Source organism: Ammodytes marinus, assembly GCF_949987685.1.
Source record: "Ammodytes marinus genome assembly, chromosome: 4".
Classification (NCBI taxonomy): domain Eukaryota; kingdom Metazoa; phylum Chordata; class Actinopteri; order Uranoscopiformes; family Ammodytidae; genus Ammodytes; species Ammodytes marinus.
The window spans coordinates 8,099,508-8,119,087 of record NC_137233.1 but is presented as its reverse complement, the minus strand read 5'-3'; the positions used below and the strand labels follow the sequence as shown (position 1 = coordinate 8,119,087).

The 19,580-nt window shown below is 41.9% G+C and overlaps 1 protein-coding gene across 1 annotated transcript in view; it reads left to right on the top strand.

Annotated features, from left to right (window-relative positions):
* The first annotated feature begins 3,803 nt into the window (after positions 1 to 3,803).
* Positions 3,804 to 19,580, top strand: part of LOC307248851 (zinc finger E-box-binding homeobox 2) — a 29,408-nt gene continuing 13,631 nt past the window's right edge. The window contains exon 1 of the mRNA XM_080025381.1: positions 3,804 to 3,994. Within this exon, the coding sequence (XP_079881507.1) occupies positions 3,934 to 3,994 (61 nt within the window). The 5' untranslated portion in view covers positions 3,804 to 3,933. The remainder of the gene's footprint in view (positions 3,995 to 19,580) is intronic.

Here is a 19,580-nt window from a genome sequence, read left to right as displayed (position 1 = left end):
GACTCACGGCAGCCACTACAGCCTGGCACTGATGCTGAAGTTGACTCATTTGCTCCAAGGAAAAGGGGAAGTTCTCCTGACGGACTACTGATTTGTAATCTGGCATATCCAGTTTTGTGATTTCAAACAATGGCTGAATCTCCACAGCAGGGTCAAGTAGCGGCTTTGCATGGAGGGCAGCTGATGGGACAAGAGAGGATAAAGGAATACAATTTTACAATTCACAATGTTAAGGCTACATGTTGAATACACACATCTATGGAAATATTCATGTAAGAAACACCTTGGTGCACTTGAAGAATGCACCTTGTTTTTGAATAGGTAGGCTACGTCACAAATGTGAACAAACCATCAACATGATAATATTGAATATGCTGTAACTTAACTCTTTATACATTTCCAATCTACAGCACAGTGAACTTCCCTGATTTCTTTCCCCAAAATGGACATTTTGGAAACATTGTCTCTTCTCCAACGGCCAAAGGGTTTGTTATGCAAAGTGACCAGAGCTTATTTTTATTTTGTGTGTGTGTGTGTGTGTGTGTGTGTGTGTGTGTGTGTGCGCGTGTGTGCGCACGTGCGTGTGTGTTTTTGTACTATATTCTTGAACAGGTTTGAGTTCGACTCTAATGTAAAAAGTCAGCTGCTCAGATGGTGTTGTGGACTCTGCAGTGTGACCTCCTCTTTTCTTGTAGAGTTACAAATGGAAAGGCCAAAATAAGAACTGAGTTTTTCAAATGCAAAGAAGTGGGCAGCATAATGACTTTTCTCTTTTCTTGTCTTGCCATTCAGAGGGAGGCTTTTCTTTCCCTTTTGTCACTAAGGTTGGCATATAATTAACTCCTGCTTAATATGCTGTTTAAGGGCTCTCCTCCCCATGCAAGAAGCTTTGAACCCATAGACCACAGTCAGGGACAAAACCCCAGTGGGACTGCTTCCTCCATGCTCCTCCTTGTGTGTGTGTGAGTGTGTGTGTGTGTGTGTGTGTGTGTGTGTGTGTGTGTGTGTGTGTGTGTGTGTGTGTGTGTGTGTGTGTGTGTGTGTGTGTGTGTGTGTGTGTGTGTGTGTGTGTGTGTGTGTGTGTGTGTGTGTGTGTGTGTGTGTGTGTGTGTGTGTGTGTGTGTGTGTGTGTGTGTGTGTGTGTGTTTGGAAATGTAGTTGTTTTAACAAGACAGTAGAAGGCTATATCGCCGCAGCATTGCTGTGTACTTATTCTACACCGCACAGCTATTCAACCAACAACAAGAAAAAGACTGTGCACAAACATTCAATTTACCCGTCTCAGTCAAAGTCTATCAGTAATCAAATGCATAAACATTTGAAATGGTGCATAATTAGGGTTGCATTCATTAGATTACAGTAAGTGCACAATTTTCAAGAAAAACTACGAAGGCCTCGCTGTGGTTTATTCATTTTTTATCTTTGATTGGTTGGGCCCATCAAAAGAAGAAAAGCTTGGCAAGTCTTATTAAAGTCGAAATAAACAATGAAATCCATAGCGTAGGAGTTCAGGTAGCACGTAAGAAGCTACAATTTTACTAAACCGTTCAAGAAATCAGGCCTTTCGGAGTCAGAAGTTTGTAATTTGATTAAATTCAATTGAAATTCTGACTGAGAAACATTTCCATGTAGCTCAAAGCACCTATGAAGACATATGAACATTAGAAAAAAAGAAAAATCAGCTCCCAGGACCTCTGAAGCACCTCTGCACCTCTGTGACCCTCATCTGTAGCAAAGTTTATTGCCCCCTCCGCATCCACCTCCTCTCCTCCCTCTTTCTCTCTTTCTCCCTCTCTTCTAACCGTCCCACCACAAAGAGCTCCGCTGACCCTGCTGTCCCCCCCCCCCCCCCCCCCCCCTGCTCCCCTCCCCACCTTTACGGTGCTTTCTCTCTGCTAGAATCTATTAAGACACAAACCCCCCATAGCAGTCACCACGGGCAAAGGAATGGAGGGGGGGATGAATTTAGTTATTTTCTGCCTTGTGTTGATGATCTATAGAGAAAGAAAATGTGACCTTGAGCTCTTGTGGTGTTAGAAAAAAGTAACAAGGTTTAGGTAGTCGTGTTGTTACTTTTGCCGAAAGGGTAAAAGCTATCTTCTAAATTAGTTTATTCTATCCAATGCTATAATTATCACGTCAAGACTTGGGATTTCAATAGTTTGTGTCGGCCGTATAGGAATGATTGAATGAATGAATATTTTATCTCCTTTTTGTGTTTGGTCATTTACCCATCCCACATGGAATTATAGAGACATATTAACTGACAACAAACCAAATCTTCCATTGTGTCAACTGATTCTCATCCAACAAAACAATACATCCACATCAACCAAAAGTACATTGGTCTAATCAGAAACATCATCAAAGCAGAAAAAAGACTTCCAACAATAATGCTTACACATTACAAAATACCACAGATAAACAAACACACAAATAAATACTTCCCCCTAAATATAAGAAACAATACAATAATCCAAAAAAGACACACAAATAAATATAAACACAATTATGCATATTGTGCGAGCTCTTGCTTCTTGTATCCCTAGCAAATCATTTGCAGTGACTGTTTTATATATTTTGGTATGGCAGTGTTCTGTACTGTATGTGATGATTCTTAATTGTTTATATTCACTGATATAGTGTAAAATCACCTAAAATCACCTTTTTTACTAGAATTAATTCTAATTTGGGCTATTTGGGTTTTCACTTGGTCCCATGCAGGTAATCTGTATTTTACTTTTAACTAATCCGTCTCGCTGTGTTAGATCCCAGTTTGTTTACTGCGCGCAGACTGTAGCCTATACAGCGGCAGCAGGACACATGATGGGCACGAGAAAAAGCCAAGGTGGGGGTCCTGAACGCCGTGTTAGAGTTTTATTTCGGATGTTTTTTTCAGTTGCAAAACAGATTACGGCCCAGGTTGCAACACAAAGGACCGTCAATGCACCACTTCCTACAGCCATCCAGCGGTGAATGGGGGCGCAGGACGGGGTCCACTACGGGGGACTAGAGCGCAGGTGCGACGTGCAAAAGAGTCAAGCCATTAGGCCCATATAACATGACGGGGAGGGGGGGGGGGGATGCGCGCATACCTGTTCTCGTTAACCTGTATGTAGTAGGCCATTATCTGCTCGTGTGAAAAATGTAGCAAGATGAGGAGTTAACAGCCTAATTTGCACCTCGTTGAAAAGCATGCAGATTCAAGTTAAGACGCAGGGCCCACTAAAGGCTCTGAGATGCAGATTCACAAGTTAGCGATGTGCTTGGTTACAGTATCCAAATGACACGACTAACGGGGGGGGACTTGGTGTTGTCAAATCCAGTGTCATCCAGATCAAAATCCTCTGACTGTTCTTACAATTTCTTCTTAACAGATTCAACTGTAGTTACCCACACACAATAACTTATAATCATACCTGCATTCGCTTTAAGGCTACGTGATGCATAGGGAAAGTTATTGCATCGCCACGCTTAGATGGAGAACACCAGAACATGCCGATAGCCTACACCGACGCTCAAGAGGAGGTGCAGTGAAGCGAGATCGGGACCATTTTATATCAAAGTATAACCTAACGGCTGTTATTATAACCGGTAGCCTTGAGTCTCTACATGTGTAAGTTCTAAACCACCACGGATTTCTTTCGTAAAGGAGGAAGGTGTATAGTGTGCGCTTTTACGCTTACGATGCCAAGAAAGACTGACCTCAGGTCCAACCTCTGCTGCTGACATCACTCCGCCTCACGGCTCGTCGCCTCTGCTTGGAGTCCCATCAAGGTCTCAGTCTCCCGCTGTGACCGAAGGCGATGCCTCATCACCACCATTCATTGCACTCGGGCAGCAGGCACTCAGGACAAACACGCGCTAAACACAATAACCGCTCACTGGACAACTTTTTTTGAGACGAAATAACGCGAGGTGGTAGTGGTGGTGATGATGACAGAAGAAAGCAGGGGCAAACGGAGGAAACAAGCCAACCCCAGGAGGAACCGAGGTAAGAAAACGTGCCGGAAAGTTTGAATAAGTTGGTAAACGATGCGGGCAGATGTTGCTGCTGCAGCGCAGTTTGAAATTCTAAAACATTGTATTGTCATTGTGTAGCCTAATTTTGGATACATTCATGTTTCACACACAGGCTTGTGCGTCCATGTCTTAATTGTCATGCCTTGCGGCGTAATTTGCAGGGATGAGCAGTTAACTTTCGTCAGGTTGGCAGCCTACTGGTATGGGGCTATTCTAGCTGTAGGATACGCACAGCTACCTGCGTACAACTTTAAGGTGCGAGGTAATTTGTAAAATTCCTGGATCGTTGTAGTAGCCTACATTTTATACCTTAGATAACCCCTTTTCTGAATTGAATCAATGGTAAATCATTAACGACTTGAAAGCATTCCCACACTTAACCCATTTTGGATTCAAAATCAGACCTGATGTGATTATTTAGCTAAGATATTTTAAAAATATGTTTTCAGAAAGGCTTGTTACAGTGCTGTAATTGCATCTTCCATGCGCATGTTCTGTAGGCTTGTGTAGCTGTTAACACAAAGTTTAACTTGCACTGCGACGACTGAAACTTTCTGTGATCTTGTCCCCTTATTATCTGTATTTTCTGTTCCCTCCTGCCAGCGTGTTTTGACATTTAACATTCAGTTTTTGTGAGTTTGACACTGTTTTTATCTTAAATATCTTTCTTAAATAGAAATTGAACCGAACAGGAATCTATAAAAAGAATATGAAGCTTTGGTTGGGATTTCCATCTGATCTACAGCTGAGGCTTTTCTTGAAGCACAGTTTCTTTAATAAATAGTACATAGTCTGTTAAATATATATAAACACTTATAACCTATTATGTCTCTCTAATTTTTCTAATATTACAATTTTAAAATGTGATGCATTTATTTAAAGAAGCCTATAGCATGAGCACATGGAGTTAATTCCACTTTGAAGTTTGAATTTTTTTAGTTTTTCAGTTATTACATGACTATCAATCACCTTATCAAGAATAAGTAGAACGCCTTGGTCCTCCATAAAAGTTTTAGATGATGTCAGTCGTCACTCCCTACAGCAGTGCTGAGGGGAACTTCTGCATGCTGTACTCAATAGACACTTTGTTGAGGCTTCGCTCTTCACGCATCAGGTAGTGCTATGTTTGTGTGTGTGGCTCTCAACTCACAAACAGTAAGGATACACACACCTGTGCATGCGTGTAAACATTTGTTCTTCTACCCTTGCATTTATGTTTGACTCAAACACTACAGCCCTCCCTCAACACACACACACACACACACACACACACACACACACACACACACACACACACACACACACACACACACAGCAATGATCAACAACATTGAATCCTTCTCTAACACTAAATGCCACTTGCACCCTCTTTCAAAATAAGTCAAATGTAAACCATACCCAAACCGTTTTCTAAATTATTTTTAAAACAAATTAATTTATGGGAGATGCATTCGAGCTTGTGTCTTGCTGCTTGCTCTGAAAAGTTTGTTGTTGATGCACAGACAGTCACGAAATATTAAAAAAAGAAATAAAATACTCATACCCACGTTTACCCAGAAACAACACAGAAGTTGGTCACTTGTGTTTTTTTGTCATCTTGCACTGAGAGGATATTTTGTGGTACACACAGACAGACAGACAGACACACAGACAGACACACACACACACACACACACACACACACACACACACACACACACACACACACACACACAGTAATATTGCTGGCTTAATCCTTAACTCTCTTGAGGTTTAAGAAATCTATCGCAAACCAAGCTGCATGTTTGTTTGTCCCTGATCTGACACGTACCCGTCCTAAACCTATTTATTGAGTCTGTTTACTTATACAGTTTATTAGTTTGCTGTAAGTGTTTCCTCATTTGGTGTGAAGCTCAGCGGAGTGTCACCAGGGTGAGATGCCTTCTGGCTGCTATAGCGATAACGGCTACTTGTGTGTTTATGCGGACACACACACACAAACACACACACACACACACACTCACACACATACTCTCACCTTTGACTGTCAAGTAGCAGTTTGTCGACCAACTGTACCCTTTTTCACAAATCAGCACCATCACACTATACCGTGAAAGTGAGCAAGAAATGCACACTTACTGACAAGGACCTGTCGCTTATCAGCCTACACCAGCAAAAAAGAAATACAGGAACCTTTGAGGAGAGATAAGCATCACCTCTTGGTCAATTTTTGTTTTACCAGTGAAGGCATTTTTAATAGTGCATGTAATGAAAAAAGAACGTGATAATAAACTGATATTTAAACATAACAATTTAATCTTTAAATGAAAACTGTTATGTCATGTTTAAGGTAGTTATATTCTACACCATTGTATCAGTTAAAACATAACTTGGCACTGTTTTTCCCCCCATTGTTAGTGTATCTATATGCAAGGCCTGCATTGATGCCATGCCTATACATAGCATATGTGTATGTCCCACATGCGTCAGTGCTTGTGAGAAAAAAGTCTGCTGTGGGTACATCCTCAAGTCCGTGTAGAAATGTGTGCATTAAAGCTCTGAGTAGGATTTGGAATGTGCTGTGCTAGGCTGGCGGCAGCGGCGGCGGCGGGCGTCTGTGTGAGAAGGGAGTTAAAGGTCCTTGATAAAACCAAATGAATTTGGCAGACCCGGCTCATAAGACAGCGATTCGGGGATCTCTTCCAAACCAGAAGAAAGGGGAAAAACATAGGCTGGCTTTTTCTTCTCCCTCCAAGGCGCCTATTGATTATGTCTCTGTCTCCACCAATAAAACTGCCAATGTTCACCAATCTTAGGCAACGTGAGGAAATTACTACGCTCCATTCCTGGCAGATTGAAAACAGTCCTGGGACAATGGAAGGAAACATATCCATTTGAAACGATTACCCCTATGTTTCTAGCTATGAGTGAACCATTTGAGTTTCAAAGGGTGTCGTGTGAATTTGCTGGAGTTGGAGTGCATAACCTGGACATGCATGCCTGTTGTACACAGTCAGATAAACCAATGATTGCTCACGCCATTTGTATTTTTTTTTCCATATTGGGAGAGATGATAGTGTAATCCAACCCATAAATCTTTTAATTATACAACCGTTAGTTCCGACCGAGTAATTTGATTGGACGAGAGACATTCCATGAGTGCTGATATGGAGCACAACACAACTGGGACTGTTAACCAATTGTATATTTTACTCATCAAACCAGTGTTTTCCTCAACTGTACTTAGACCGTTATGTATAAAAGCCAAAAGTCTTTTAGAGATACTGGATAGTCTTTAAACAACAGGGGGAGATGACATGTCCATTTTGCTCGGCATGCCGTGATTGATGAAAATGAACAAAATGTTTAGGCTATTTCAGCTGTAGAGGAAGACAACTTTAATACAGCAACCCTATGATTTTGCCAAGGCCACCACAACAACATTCAGATTCAAGTCTTCTCCCCGTGTAACGTTCGAGCTTGTCCCCTTTCCCTCAAACTCAGCAGGCCTCTTCGCCAGAATGACATCCACACGAGCGGTCAAACCCAGTCAAACTCTCGCCCTTGAATCAGCGTTTCGTGAGCACCCTCCCAAAACATATTTAGTCCTGTTGCCATGTGCGTTATGTTTCTACTCCGTGAAAAACATCAATCTGTTGTTGAGTTGATGTGCTTTTTTAAGACGGAGCGCTTTCTCTCTCTCTCTCTTTCCCTGTTTCTCTCTCTCTCTCTCTCTCATTTTTCTCCTTTTTTCAAGTGCCAATTTATTTAAACTCCTTTCCCCTTTTCTTCTTTCTCCTTCATTGATTTCCAAACCCCAGTCTTTGTATGCAGCTGGGGCCCAGCTGTGTGTCTGTGACTCTGTGTGTGTGCATACGCTTGTGTGTGTGTGTACGTGTGTGTGTGTGTGTTTGTGTGGGTTTTTCTGGCACAGTGCTGCCACAGTAAGCATAGCACACTGTACACAAAGGACTTGAGAGGCAAGAAAGAGAGGGAAAAAGGAGAAAGAGACACAGAATAGGGGGGAAAAAACATTTGAACGTTATACTTGTACTGTACAGAGCGGATGGGGGCCGGGCCTTTCTTTTTTGGAACGGACCCCACTTTAACGGCAGATGTATCAGCGCTCTGGGATACAGGGGTGGAGAGAGAGAGAGAGAGAGAGAGAGAGAGAGAGCTAGACAGCAATGAAGAGCCCAGGCACCACGGTTTATTACCAGGGACTCTTCAAGGGGCTCAGCTCGGGCGTCAGAACAACCGATGGGGTTGGGAGGGGCCGAGCGATGAAGAAAGGAGAGAGAGAGGAGGATGGCAGCAGAGGTGGGGAGCTGATGGGGTTGACAGGACTGGAGACAGTGAAAAAAACACCTCTCTCTCTCTCTCTCTCTCTCTCTCTCTCTCTCTCTCTCTCTCTCTCACTCTCTCTCTCTCTCTCTCTCTCTGGGCGTGAGAAGACAAGACACGGAGAGGGTGTGTGTGTGTGTGGGGTACAGAGAGACACAGAAGAAAAAACTCCTAAAAGAAAATCTTTAAGTGTTTCCTCATTTGTTTCTCAACGTTTTCCCACAGCTTTATATACCAAGTGTCACACATCTCTCCCATGATCTTGCACTGCAGTAAACTGGGGAATCCCTTGATTGAGTCCCTCTGGCATTTGTCACATGTTTATTCGATTATGGCATGGTTTTCTGATGGTTTCAGATGTAGCCAAGGCATGTCCCATGTATTGGTGTGTACACATTCCTGGCCGCGTGCATGGCTGCCACGCTGCTGGTGATCCACTCCAGGAGGAATCATTTGGAAAGTTTTGCGGTGCCATTGCGAGATTGATACACACGGAGCGGAGGGGTTTTCCTGCAATATTAGCCCCATGCACATGACTGTTTGGAGTTGTAGGATCTCTTTTTGCCAAGATTTTTTCCCTTTCTGCACGTTGCAACAAAATATATATAATTTGTCTTTTAAATCCATGTAAATTGCTCGCACAAATTGAACTTTTATTCAAACAATCACGACATGATCTCTGAGATGATAGGTCAAATCCTGTTTAGACTTCCGGAACAGTTCGTTCAGTTGCCCTGATACATAGGAATTGTACAAGTTGCGAACACATGCCTTCATTAGAAACTTGAGAGCTGAAAAGTATGTCTAAGGATCACACTCCTTCAAAGTGTAAGATCACGCTAATAGCCACAGAGCACATGAGGTGTGTGCATGTGTGTCCCGTGTGTGTGTGTGTGTGTGTGTGTGTGTGTGTGTGTGTGTGTGTGTGTGTGTGTGTGTGTGTGTGTGTGTGTGTGTGTGTGTGTAGGTGTGTGTGTGTGTGTGTGTGTGTGTGTGTGTGTGTGTGTGTGTGTGTGTGTGTGTGTGTGTGTGTGTGTGTGTGTGTGTGTATAGGTGCTTGTGAAGGCACTTTTCACACGTTTAACACTATCTGTATTCTTGTGCGGCTTCTCACTCATATACAGTCACTTCTATTTTCAACATCGACGCCCTTTTATCTGATGAAGAAGCTTTTACAGCCGGTACAGTTTGATGTTGCAAATTGATCCCCTTTTCATTCTCGACATATTCCATTTTGCGGTGCCTGCCATTATTGCATTCTTTGTCAATGCTTTGGCAACACTCCACTCCATTAAGTCTATTTGAGGATCTTCCTTTTGTGCCGACAGCCCGGGTATTATATGTTTGATACGCTGCACATGTTCTGTTCGACAGAAGAAAGAGCTTAAAAACTATACAGATAGGCAGGCGCTCTGCACACAATTTATAGATATGTGCCGTTTTATCACACCTCAAATTAAATTTGGAAATCCTGCTTCAGCTGTCATGTATTACAAGGCCCAGATGGGTGGCAGAGAGAGAAAGAGAGAGAGAGAAAGATACAGAAGAAGAGACAGTGAGGCAAAAGCCCTCAATTGGCTGAGAGTGTGCCCGTATTTGCCAGCGAAGAAACTAGATATAGCGGAGCAGTAGCGTGAAAGAGGAACAGTTTGCTATGTGGTGTGTATTAGCACAGACAGGCGTGATGTGCTATTTGTTTCAGGATCTGCCCTTAATCACCTTATGAGGACAGAGAAACCTCACACTCGCTGGTTCAAGAAAGGAAGCAGAAGTTTCATCTGTTTAACACCTATCTTATTTTGTACTTGCTTCTCATCCCTATTCTGTATTTATCTATAGTCCAAGATCATTTCCCCTATTGTTTTAATGTTTTCAAGCCGACTATTAACCTGTGTTTGACTTGGTCTCATCTGTCCTTCATCCACCTTCCACTTGGGTTCACTGCAGGTGAATAGGGTTAACTATTTGACTTATGGATTTCTTTAATTAAAACAAATATTTTTGTATCACAATTTTTTTCAGAAATGTTTGAAAATATGCAAATTTTGCAATATCTAACTTATTATACGTACATTTGCACCTCTTTAAAACAACAAAAATGCAGGTGTTGGATAAAGCCAGAGCTCAAATCTTTATTTCATTTTTTACAACATACAGTATTAGAGTCCAAAGTATTTACAGAAAAGATTTTAGAATCAGCCTTTCTTCATTGTATAAATCGAAAATTGAATGTCTCTTGTTTTTAAGAACAAAATGCATTATAAATCAGACAATTAACTACATATTAAAGGTGAAGTAAGCGGTTTATTTATGTTAATATAAGTGTTAAATCTCTCTTTATTAATACAGTGAACACTTACATAATGTGCGTGTTTCATAAAGCCGATCTATCAGTCAGCTGCTTTGCATGTAATCGGCAAATAAACTTATTGGAGTATCCCGAAATTTTTATCCAATCAGAAGAGAGAATTCTACAAACCGATACTCGTCTCACTCATACATGTTATATACACTCCATGGTCTCACTGCCGGTGCATGCCAGAGCAACAGATGGGTGAATGTGTATGCGCCTGCAATGGCGGAGCAGGTAAAAATCCTTCAGAATGTCTGTTTTGATGGTTTTTATTATGTTTTATCACACTTATGGATCTGAGATGATGCTAGATAACTTGCTGCTTGAAGACCGCAATGCATTAATGTGGTGAAGTTGGGACGAGGGAGGGGACTGCTAACTGCAGTAACTGACAGGATGTTAGCTAAAAGAACCATTCCGCTTACAGCACCTTTAACAAATCCTTCTGTAATAACCTTCAGAATACTAGAATGAAAGAAAAGACATGTTTTGGAGGCAAAAAAAAACAAAAATGACCATGGTCTGAGATGCACTAGACATGTACGAATAATAAACTTGATATTGCAAATATTTTTTTAAACATTTCTGAAAAAAAATGCAATACAAAAAATGTACAGTTTTAATGTAAGAAATCAACTGGCAAAGATTAATTATTATATCCACAAATTAATATGTGTACCCTTTGCACCTACAGTATCTCACCTTAAAGGGTTAGTTCAGTATTTTTTAAGTGGGGTTGTATGTGACATATTTAGTATGTTACCTTATGGAGATGGCAATCAGGGCAGTCAAGAAGGAGTTTGGGGAACTTAAACCTAAATATCCATTCAATTGTACGCCAAACTGAGTGTGTTTTCCACAGCTTTAGTTTGCCGCCAGACATTGTTTATTTTTAATATCACTCCGCCAATCGGCTGCTCGACTCAGAGCTACTGCAGATTATTAAAGAGACACGAGAAAACATAAAAAAAAACAGCAAACAAAAGCTGACAAAAAAATCTCAGTTTAGTGTGCAATTGAATAGATATGTATGTTTTAGGTTAGCATTTATATTTGTGGAGAAAAAAAGTTTAGTTTCCGGCCCTGTCTGCAACAGTACAATGCTGACTTCTACTACAGCGATCAGATCACCATCTCCATAAGGTAACAGACTAACTAGTAACCTCATACAACCCCACTTCAAAAATACTGATCTATCCCTTTAAAAGGCCTGTCCAACACCGTGAAGTCTATTTGCAAACCAGGGTGAGACATTCTATCAGTCCAGGTGAGGAGGAAAGAAGTCAAAGTTGGACTGAAAACAAGAAAGGCAAGAATTGGTTGGGTCAGCCAGGCAGCTCTCCATCTCTCCCTCTGCCTCCCTGTACCTGTGTTCACCTGGCACCACCTTCATCTGACCTGCTCATCCCACTCTCTAACGCACACACACACACACACACACACACACACATGCGCACATACTCACAAACACGCACACACATAGTTACCTGGTAGGGAGTAAACGCATTCCATCATGCAGCAAACACGCTTGACTGATTTTTTTAGCTCCACCTGTGACAGTCAAGGATTTAAGTTTTTTTCATTTTACACACTTCCCTATCTATTTAACTCCCTTTCTTTTACTCCCTCATTCTCTCTCTCTCTCTCTTTCTCCCTCTGTTTCTTTTGCTGGCAGCATATCATTTTAGCACACTGTCCAACACACTTGTATTGGGAAAACTTTTGTTCATTCATTCATTCAGTCATATTAGTGGTGTTACAAAAAAGAAGCACCCCTAATGAAATACTCCCAATTTTGTGTATGCATTTAAACATATTCTTTTTGGGGTCTGATGACCACAAAACACAAAGGTCAAACTCTCACTTTGTTTCACAGACAGATACAAAGGGTTGGTGTTTGCTAGCATTAATTAAAGTAACTAGATAAATCTAAAATGTATCTTTTGGAAGCTCAGGTATATGATAAAGAACAGGATCCATACACCGGAAGTATTTCTTGCTAGAGAGGAAGCATGCATATGAGCTATCAGTATGCACGGGTCCAGGTCGTCATTTATCACCGTGTAACAATCTAGTCAGCAGTCTTATCTCATCTTTCTTTAAAGAATTTCTCATGGTATGTAGTGATGTTTTTTTTGTTGGTTTTGCAAAATTTACAAAAAACTTGAAAGGTCAGTCAATCATGAAAGAAAAATGAAAAGACGAAGAGGAAAACATTCTGAGGTTGTACACAATCATTTTTTCTTTTCCTCTCTTGCGGTGCGGTCGTCTCTGGTACATCGGGGGGGGAAACAGTGTATAGTTATGATTATACAGTGCATGTGTCCAGCACTGCAGCCGGCCGGGGATGGAAGGAAGGGGGGAAGTGAGGCAGCCTGGCAGCATATCAGAGGGAGCTAACGTCATCTAAATGATACAAGTAATAGGTAGGTGTGAATGTGTCCAGGCCTGATATTGGGACAGTGCTCTGGAAGGTTGACTTCATTGTCACATCTCTCTTTTTTCTCTCTCTCTCTCTCTCTCTCTCTCTCTCTCTCTGCTCTTCAGATTAGCAGATTTGCAGCATTTCATGGCTTTCATCTGTTGCATTTCTTTCCTTTCGTGTGGGTCCTTCTTTCTTTTTAGTCTCAGTATTTTTAGTATTATTAGGCAATTTAGTGTTTTATAGTTTTCCTCTCATTCTCCTTTGTCTTTATCATCCCCTTTGATTCCATGTTATCTCCTCTTTCACTGTATATTTTTTTTCTTCATTTCTACACACTCCTTCCTTCTCCTGTTTCTTCTACCCTTCCTTCCTTCCATCTATCCATCCTCAGCTCCTCCCTCCCAGCCCTGTACGGTGGCCATAGTGCCCCCCGCCCCCCTCTTATCCCTCCGCGCGCGCCACCACCACCCCTCTCCCCGAGCGAGCGCCTCCCCTGTCCCACTGACACCACACACTGCTCCCATCCCCCGAAAACCACTTCAAACAGCCAGCGCCATCAAAGACCACAGTCAGTCAGCCAGGCAGCCAGTCAGCCAGCCAGCCAGTCAGCCAGCCAGCCTGCCTTCTGCTTCGACTTAAAATTACTGTCGTCCCAGTCGCAAAGGCTGCTTTCCTCTTCTGATACACATCAAAGATCCTCTTTAAACTCCCCAAAGTTTGCTTTTTAAACCTTTCTTCTTGTTTGAGTCTTTTTTTATATACATTATTTCACTGGTTGAGGTTTTACTTTCCCCCTCTCTCTTTCTCTTTCTCTCTCTGTCTTCTTGCCATCCTTTTTTCTTTCTCCCAACCGGGCCAGGTCAGTAATGACATGCACACACTCTCTTGTGCGGTTCTGCTTGCCTTTGCATTTTTTTTTTCTTCTCCGTAACTTTAATTAGTTTCTTTTTCAAGGCGTTGGTTCAAACTTCTCATGCACAAAGCGAACACGTTCTCTTTCTCTTTCTCTCTCTCTTTCTCTCTCTCTCTATCTCTCTCTCTCTCTAACACACACACACACACACACACACACACACACACACACACACACACACACACACACACACACACACACACAATTACATCAAGCTGTAACTAACGAACATACAGATGTGTGTGTAAATTAATATGCAATATGACTCATACAGCTCCCAGATCAAAACTGCGCAACCACAAAAAGACCAGTTGAGTGTGTGTGTGTGTGTGTGTGTGTTCCTTTTGTTCCTGCCTGTACTTCTTTATATGTGCGTACTTAAAAGGCAGTAAAAGTGACGAAAGAAAGCAGATTTAGGGACAGAGAGAGAGAGAAGGAGAGGAGATGGTGTTTGCAGACGTGAGCAAACGGCCGAGAGAAAGACAAAGAAAAACACAAAGCAGTGTGACACATTAGAAAGGCATCTTTTTTCTATTGTTCGAAAGCCTCAGAGGTCACATGTGGTCACTACCAAATGCTTTGGTGTGTCATTGTCTCTCGACTAGAGGATGTAATGTACATATATGCCAGAGGATGGCGCCCCAGCTGTATTTAAACCAGGCAGGAACTTGACTGCCAAGCCTCATCCATACTACAGGCTGTGTCGATTAAAACAGCATTTATCATGATATAACAAAGTACATTCAGATGCACTTAATCCTATGCTTTCTCATGTGACTGGATGCCTTGTTGTGAGGCCAGCAGCAGCGGCATTGGATAAATGTCTGTTGTCTTTTCATTTTCTTTTTTTGCTAACTCTCAGAGCATCCCTACTTGTCAAAGTCTTTATTTTTTACTTTTAGCGGTTGAAAGTGAAGAGGAATAACAGGGCAGGATTATTATTACCGTCAGTTGTAGTGGCAGCCAGAGCTATAATAATGGTTGGAAGGATGTTGCCGTAATTGCATGTGTAGAGTGAATACCTTCACATGGTGTGCTCTGATCTTTTATATCTTAATGTGGGTTCCTGCATGAATTCTAGTATCTTGCGTCCCCAATCAGTTTTTAGTGGTTAGATTGAGACATTTGGGGCTTTTTAATGGAGCAAATTGTCCTTTTTTTTCCGAGAACACCACATCACAAAAAGACACCTCAAAACAGATCTTAGGCCTATATGTATAAATATGTTTGAGGTAGACAAAGGCAAGTGGGATACCAGGCGTATTTGTTCCACCCTCAAAACAAATGTCCCGTAGAAAAAGTAACCCAAAGTTGCAGCTTGAGCAGAACTAACCACCAGAATCCCACATTGTATAGCTGTTAAGCTCAAAGAGAAGTTTTATTTAGCGTGCAGCCCTATTAAAAAAAGAAAAAAAAAAAAAACTTCAGAACCCTTTTGTGTGCTCCGTCAGAGAATGTTTTAATATTCAAAAGGAGCCACTATTGTGTGGTTTTCTTGCGCCAACGTACAAAATAAAGAGCCACATCACAAAGCTTGGAACGGTCCCTGAGCATTTTCATGTGTAAAAAAAAAATAAGGGGAAAACAAATTTGGAGGGGGGAGAACAGGGGGGTATTTATAGAGTGGTGTGTGAGAGTTCTCTGCAATGACAGGAGCCTAATGAAGTAGAGTTTGGGTTTTTGATTCACAGTGCGGTGAGTGCGTGGGTCCCTTTCTGTGACCGTTACTGCATTCCAGCACCGAATCCCTCGCTACACGTTAAAAAAGCAAGAGCGCGGGCCACAGGAGGAGGAGGACCAGGGCCAACTCCAAAATAACGTGTTCCTCAAACCGAGCTAACCTTTCTCACCAACATCAAGTCCTGCTGCCTTTTAAAGTGCAACAGATGCAAATAGGGCACGTAGGCACCGAGACACACAGAGCTCAAACCTGGTGACAAAGCTTTGTATGCATATGTACAAGAGCCCTATATATCCAAGAGTTAAGTCAATGTGTCACTGCTGGTGAGTCATTGACACAGCAGATGAGTCAAATAAGACAATGCAGCATGACAAAGTAGGGAAGTCCAGAATGATATCAACAGTGTTTCTTAATTTAAACTGTGATAGGTCATTGGAAACTGTATAGTGTGCAAGAGTTGATGTAATAAAGGAAGCAAGACAAACTCAGTGAATGACATAAGAGGCTGCAAGTCATCGCTATTGTAATGAACGGTGTGAATGTGCGCGGTGTTAAATGTCAGATTTGTTGCCCACTTCAGTATGTTTTTAGATAATCCAACTAAAATATGGTTATTTGGGATTTATTTTTATTTTTATTTTTATATACTGTATATATAAAATTGCTATATCCTTGCAAATTCTGATACCAGAACTAGTGAAATAGAATAGTTATCTGCAAAATAATTCTCTCCTCGTTACTGTGTTTGCTGTCAATTACACTGTGCTACTTTTGCAAAGCATACCACAAAGTTTGTTAAAAAAAAATGCCACTAAAGCAGAAAGCCACACGTAGGTCCATCCGCTTTGAAGGTAAAAGCCGTTGTACAACATGGTAATTGTTTTTTTGATAAATGTCACTGTGGTGGTCTGCAGGACAGGTAAACATGGTGGCAAACATGTAGCAGCAGCAGCAGCACAGGAAACCTCCAAAGGAAGAGCTCAGGCGACCACAGAGGCTCTTCTGCACACCTCTTCACTCACACCTTGGCCCATTTCTGCAAGGAGGAAAAACTGATTGTTGCATTTTTTATTCGCATACCAATCCATGAGTGGGTTTGGTAAACAGCTAAGAGTCTCAGGCGTTAGTCTTAAGTCTTTTCAGTAGTTTTTAGTTTTGTAAACTACAGTACAGTGTTAGCACACAGCAGCAATTGTATCTTGTGCAAAACATTTGAACCTTATCAGAATTGAAATGGGAAAACTTATTTTCACTTTCCTCCAACTCTTTTCTGCATATTCTGCAAACCAACCTTTTTTTTTAATAAACTGCATTTTTTTATATATTTTCTTTTGGTGACTTGAGTGTATTAAAAAGCATATACCTTATAGAAAGAAAGCCCCGTTATCCATTATAGAAGATAACAGTCATTATAATGATACAACAGCACAGTATCGTTGCCTCGTTTGTTCCAGCACTACCTGCGAGGAAATGTAAAGCTATTAATTTTCAAGTTCCTGTGGAGGCGGCTGTCAGTGAGCTTGGCGAAACCTTAACATCATTATAGGCTACGAAAATACCTCGTGGATGGTCGAGAGTTGACTGGCCACAATCTAAGAATACATAGCTCGGGTGGGAATCTACCAGAGGGGATGAAAGTATATACCCTGCCTGTGTGACTGTGTTCCTCCGCCTACATAGTATGTGTCTGTATCGGCCCGTGGTTCGGTGTACTGTATACCTCACAGCTTTCTCACTGTTTCACACAGCACGTATTGTATGCACCTTTTTCTGTGGTGTGATTACTGGTCTAAGCCACAAGTTATTTAGGACCCATTTCCTGTTCTCTGTATAGGCCTATACTCTGTATCTCTATCTGTAAATCTGTGTGTCACTTTATCTATCTCTGTCTGAAATTAGTCGACAAACACAAACATGGTAGTGTCTGTCATGCCATCTACGTTCTTCATTTGCCTTTTTTAATCTCAAACTACACGCAGAGTTCACCTATGTTTGGCAAATGAAGACAAATTTAGACAGAAATGAATTGTTTTAAAGTCGTCATTAGGCAGAATTCACACGCAGTCTGCTGTATTTTGAGAACGAAAAAAGCCAAGCAAAGATGTGCAGCACGCATGAGAAAAGTGCAAATATGAGTAGGAGGAAATTAGCCCTATCAGATGTTAAAAAAAATGTATATGGTTGAAGGTGAAAGATGAAGAAAATAGCAGAGAAGTTTTATCACAAATGTTGGTTAGCTTGCCCTTTAGCGTACGGAACTGTACGGTAAATTACTGCTTCCTTTGTTAACTATTTGTTTGGTGGTCTTGCTGGCTGTGTAGTATGAGTGTATTAGTTTGGCTTATTTGCTATTTGTCGGTTTAATCTGTTGGCCTTTTGAAGTCGCAGAAGGTTTCCACTAAGCAGATGCACTTCACTGCTCGGTGAGGTGAGGTGACTCGTAGATAAGAGAATGGCAGATCAGTTGGTACTACTGATCTCAATCGATTTTCAGATGCCTTTTCAAAGCGGGGCCCTCACAGCTGTACACAGCACCACAGCAGTATGTTGCAGTCTGTATATGCCTCGGGGGGGTGTGTGCTTTGATTCGCAGAGACTCCTCTGAAATCGTACCGAGAACTGTGTGTGTGAATAATGAAACTAACACCAGCTCCTCGTTGACGAATCAACGTTGTGAGTGGTATCAGCGAAATGGCTCAGTGTGGCTTTGAAGCTAATAAAAGGCCCGAAAAAAGGGATTCTGTTTTTGTGTGTCACAAAGGGCCCTAATTGTGCACAATCATTAAAAGCAACATCGAATGAACAAAGGCAAAATAGTTTCAATACGGGTGTTTATAGTGGATTTAAAGATCCCTGCGTAGGGTGCAGAATTTGGAGCGCTTTTGGTACGAGCTTCCGTCTTTACAAAGCCTTAATCAATGAGGAAATTAGCTGTGTGTTTATATAGTGATTGGATGGTTGTGTGTGTCTGCGTCCTTCAAAGTGCAGCTGTTGCCCCTCGGCCTAAATGCTCTGACAGGCTGCTGTCTCCTAATGAGCATGACTTCTGAAAGCGCCGTGCCTCCACTCTGCTGCTGGGGCACAGCGTGGGCTTCGACTCTATACTCTATTGCTGACTGCAGTTCAGATATCCATGGTGTACTGTGCAAACACACACACACACACACACACATACACACACACACACACACACACACACACACACACACACACACACACACACACACACACACACACAGAGTTATGTTTTTTTTTTGCTGTGTTTGATCATGCTGTAGTCCTCAGTAGCAGCAGGCGGGTCGTGCTCCCTATTGTTGCCCACAATACAAGTTGTGCTTGTTTGTTTTTCTGTATTTCTATGTAATTTGTGTGTGTGTATGTGTGTGTGTGTGTGTGTGTGTGTGTGTGTGTGTGTGTGTGTGTGTGTGTGTGTGTGTGTGTGTGTGTGTGTGTGTGTGTGTGTGTGTGTGTGTGTGTGTGTGTGTGTGTGTGTGTGTCTATGCGTTGAGGGAATTTCCCTCTGTAGCGTGTGTTTTTCACAGTTTGACATCGGTTGGAGGATTTGTGTCAGGGACCGTTTGACACTGTTGCGTTCTCAGTGTCTTCAGTGTCTCTCTCCTTCTCTTTTCTCTAATCCCCTGGCCTTTCTGATATTCTTTCTCCCTCTTCCTCCATCACTTGTTCTCTCTTTCTTTTTCTCTCTCAGTGAAATATATGCTCTGCACAGTATCCATGCACCCGTGTCCCTGCTAACTCTTGTCACCTTTTTTCTCCAACACACACACACACACACACCTCAACACTGTGTAACCCACTGCAACAGCAAGAATGCAAAATCACTAACTGTGCCACTCATCACATT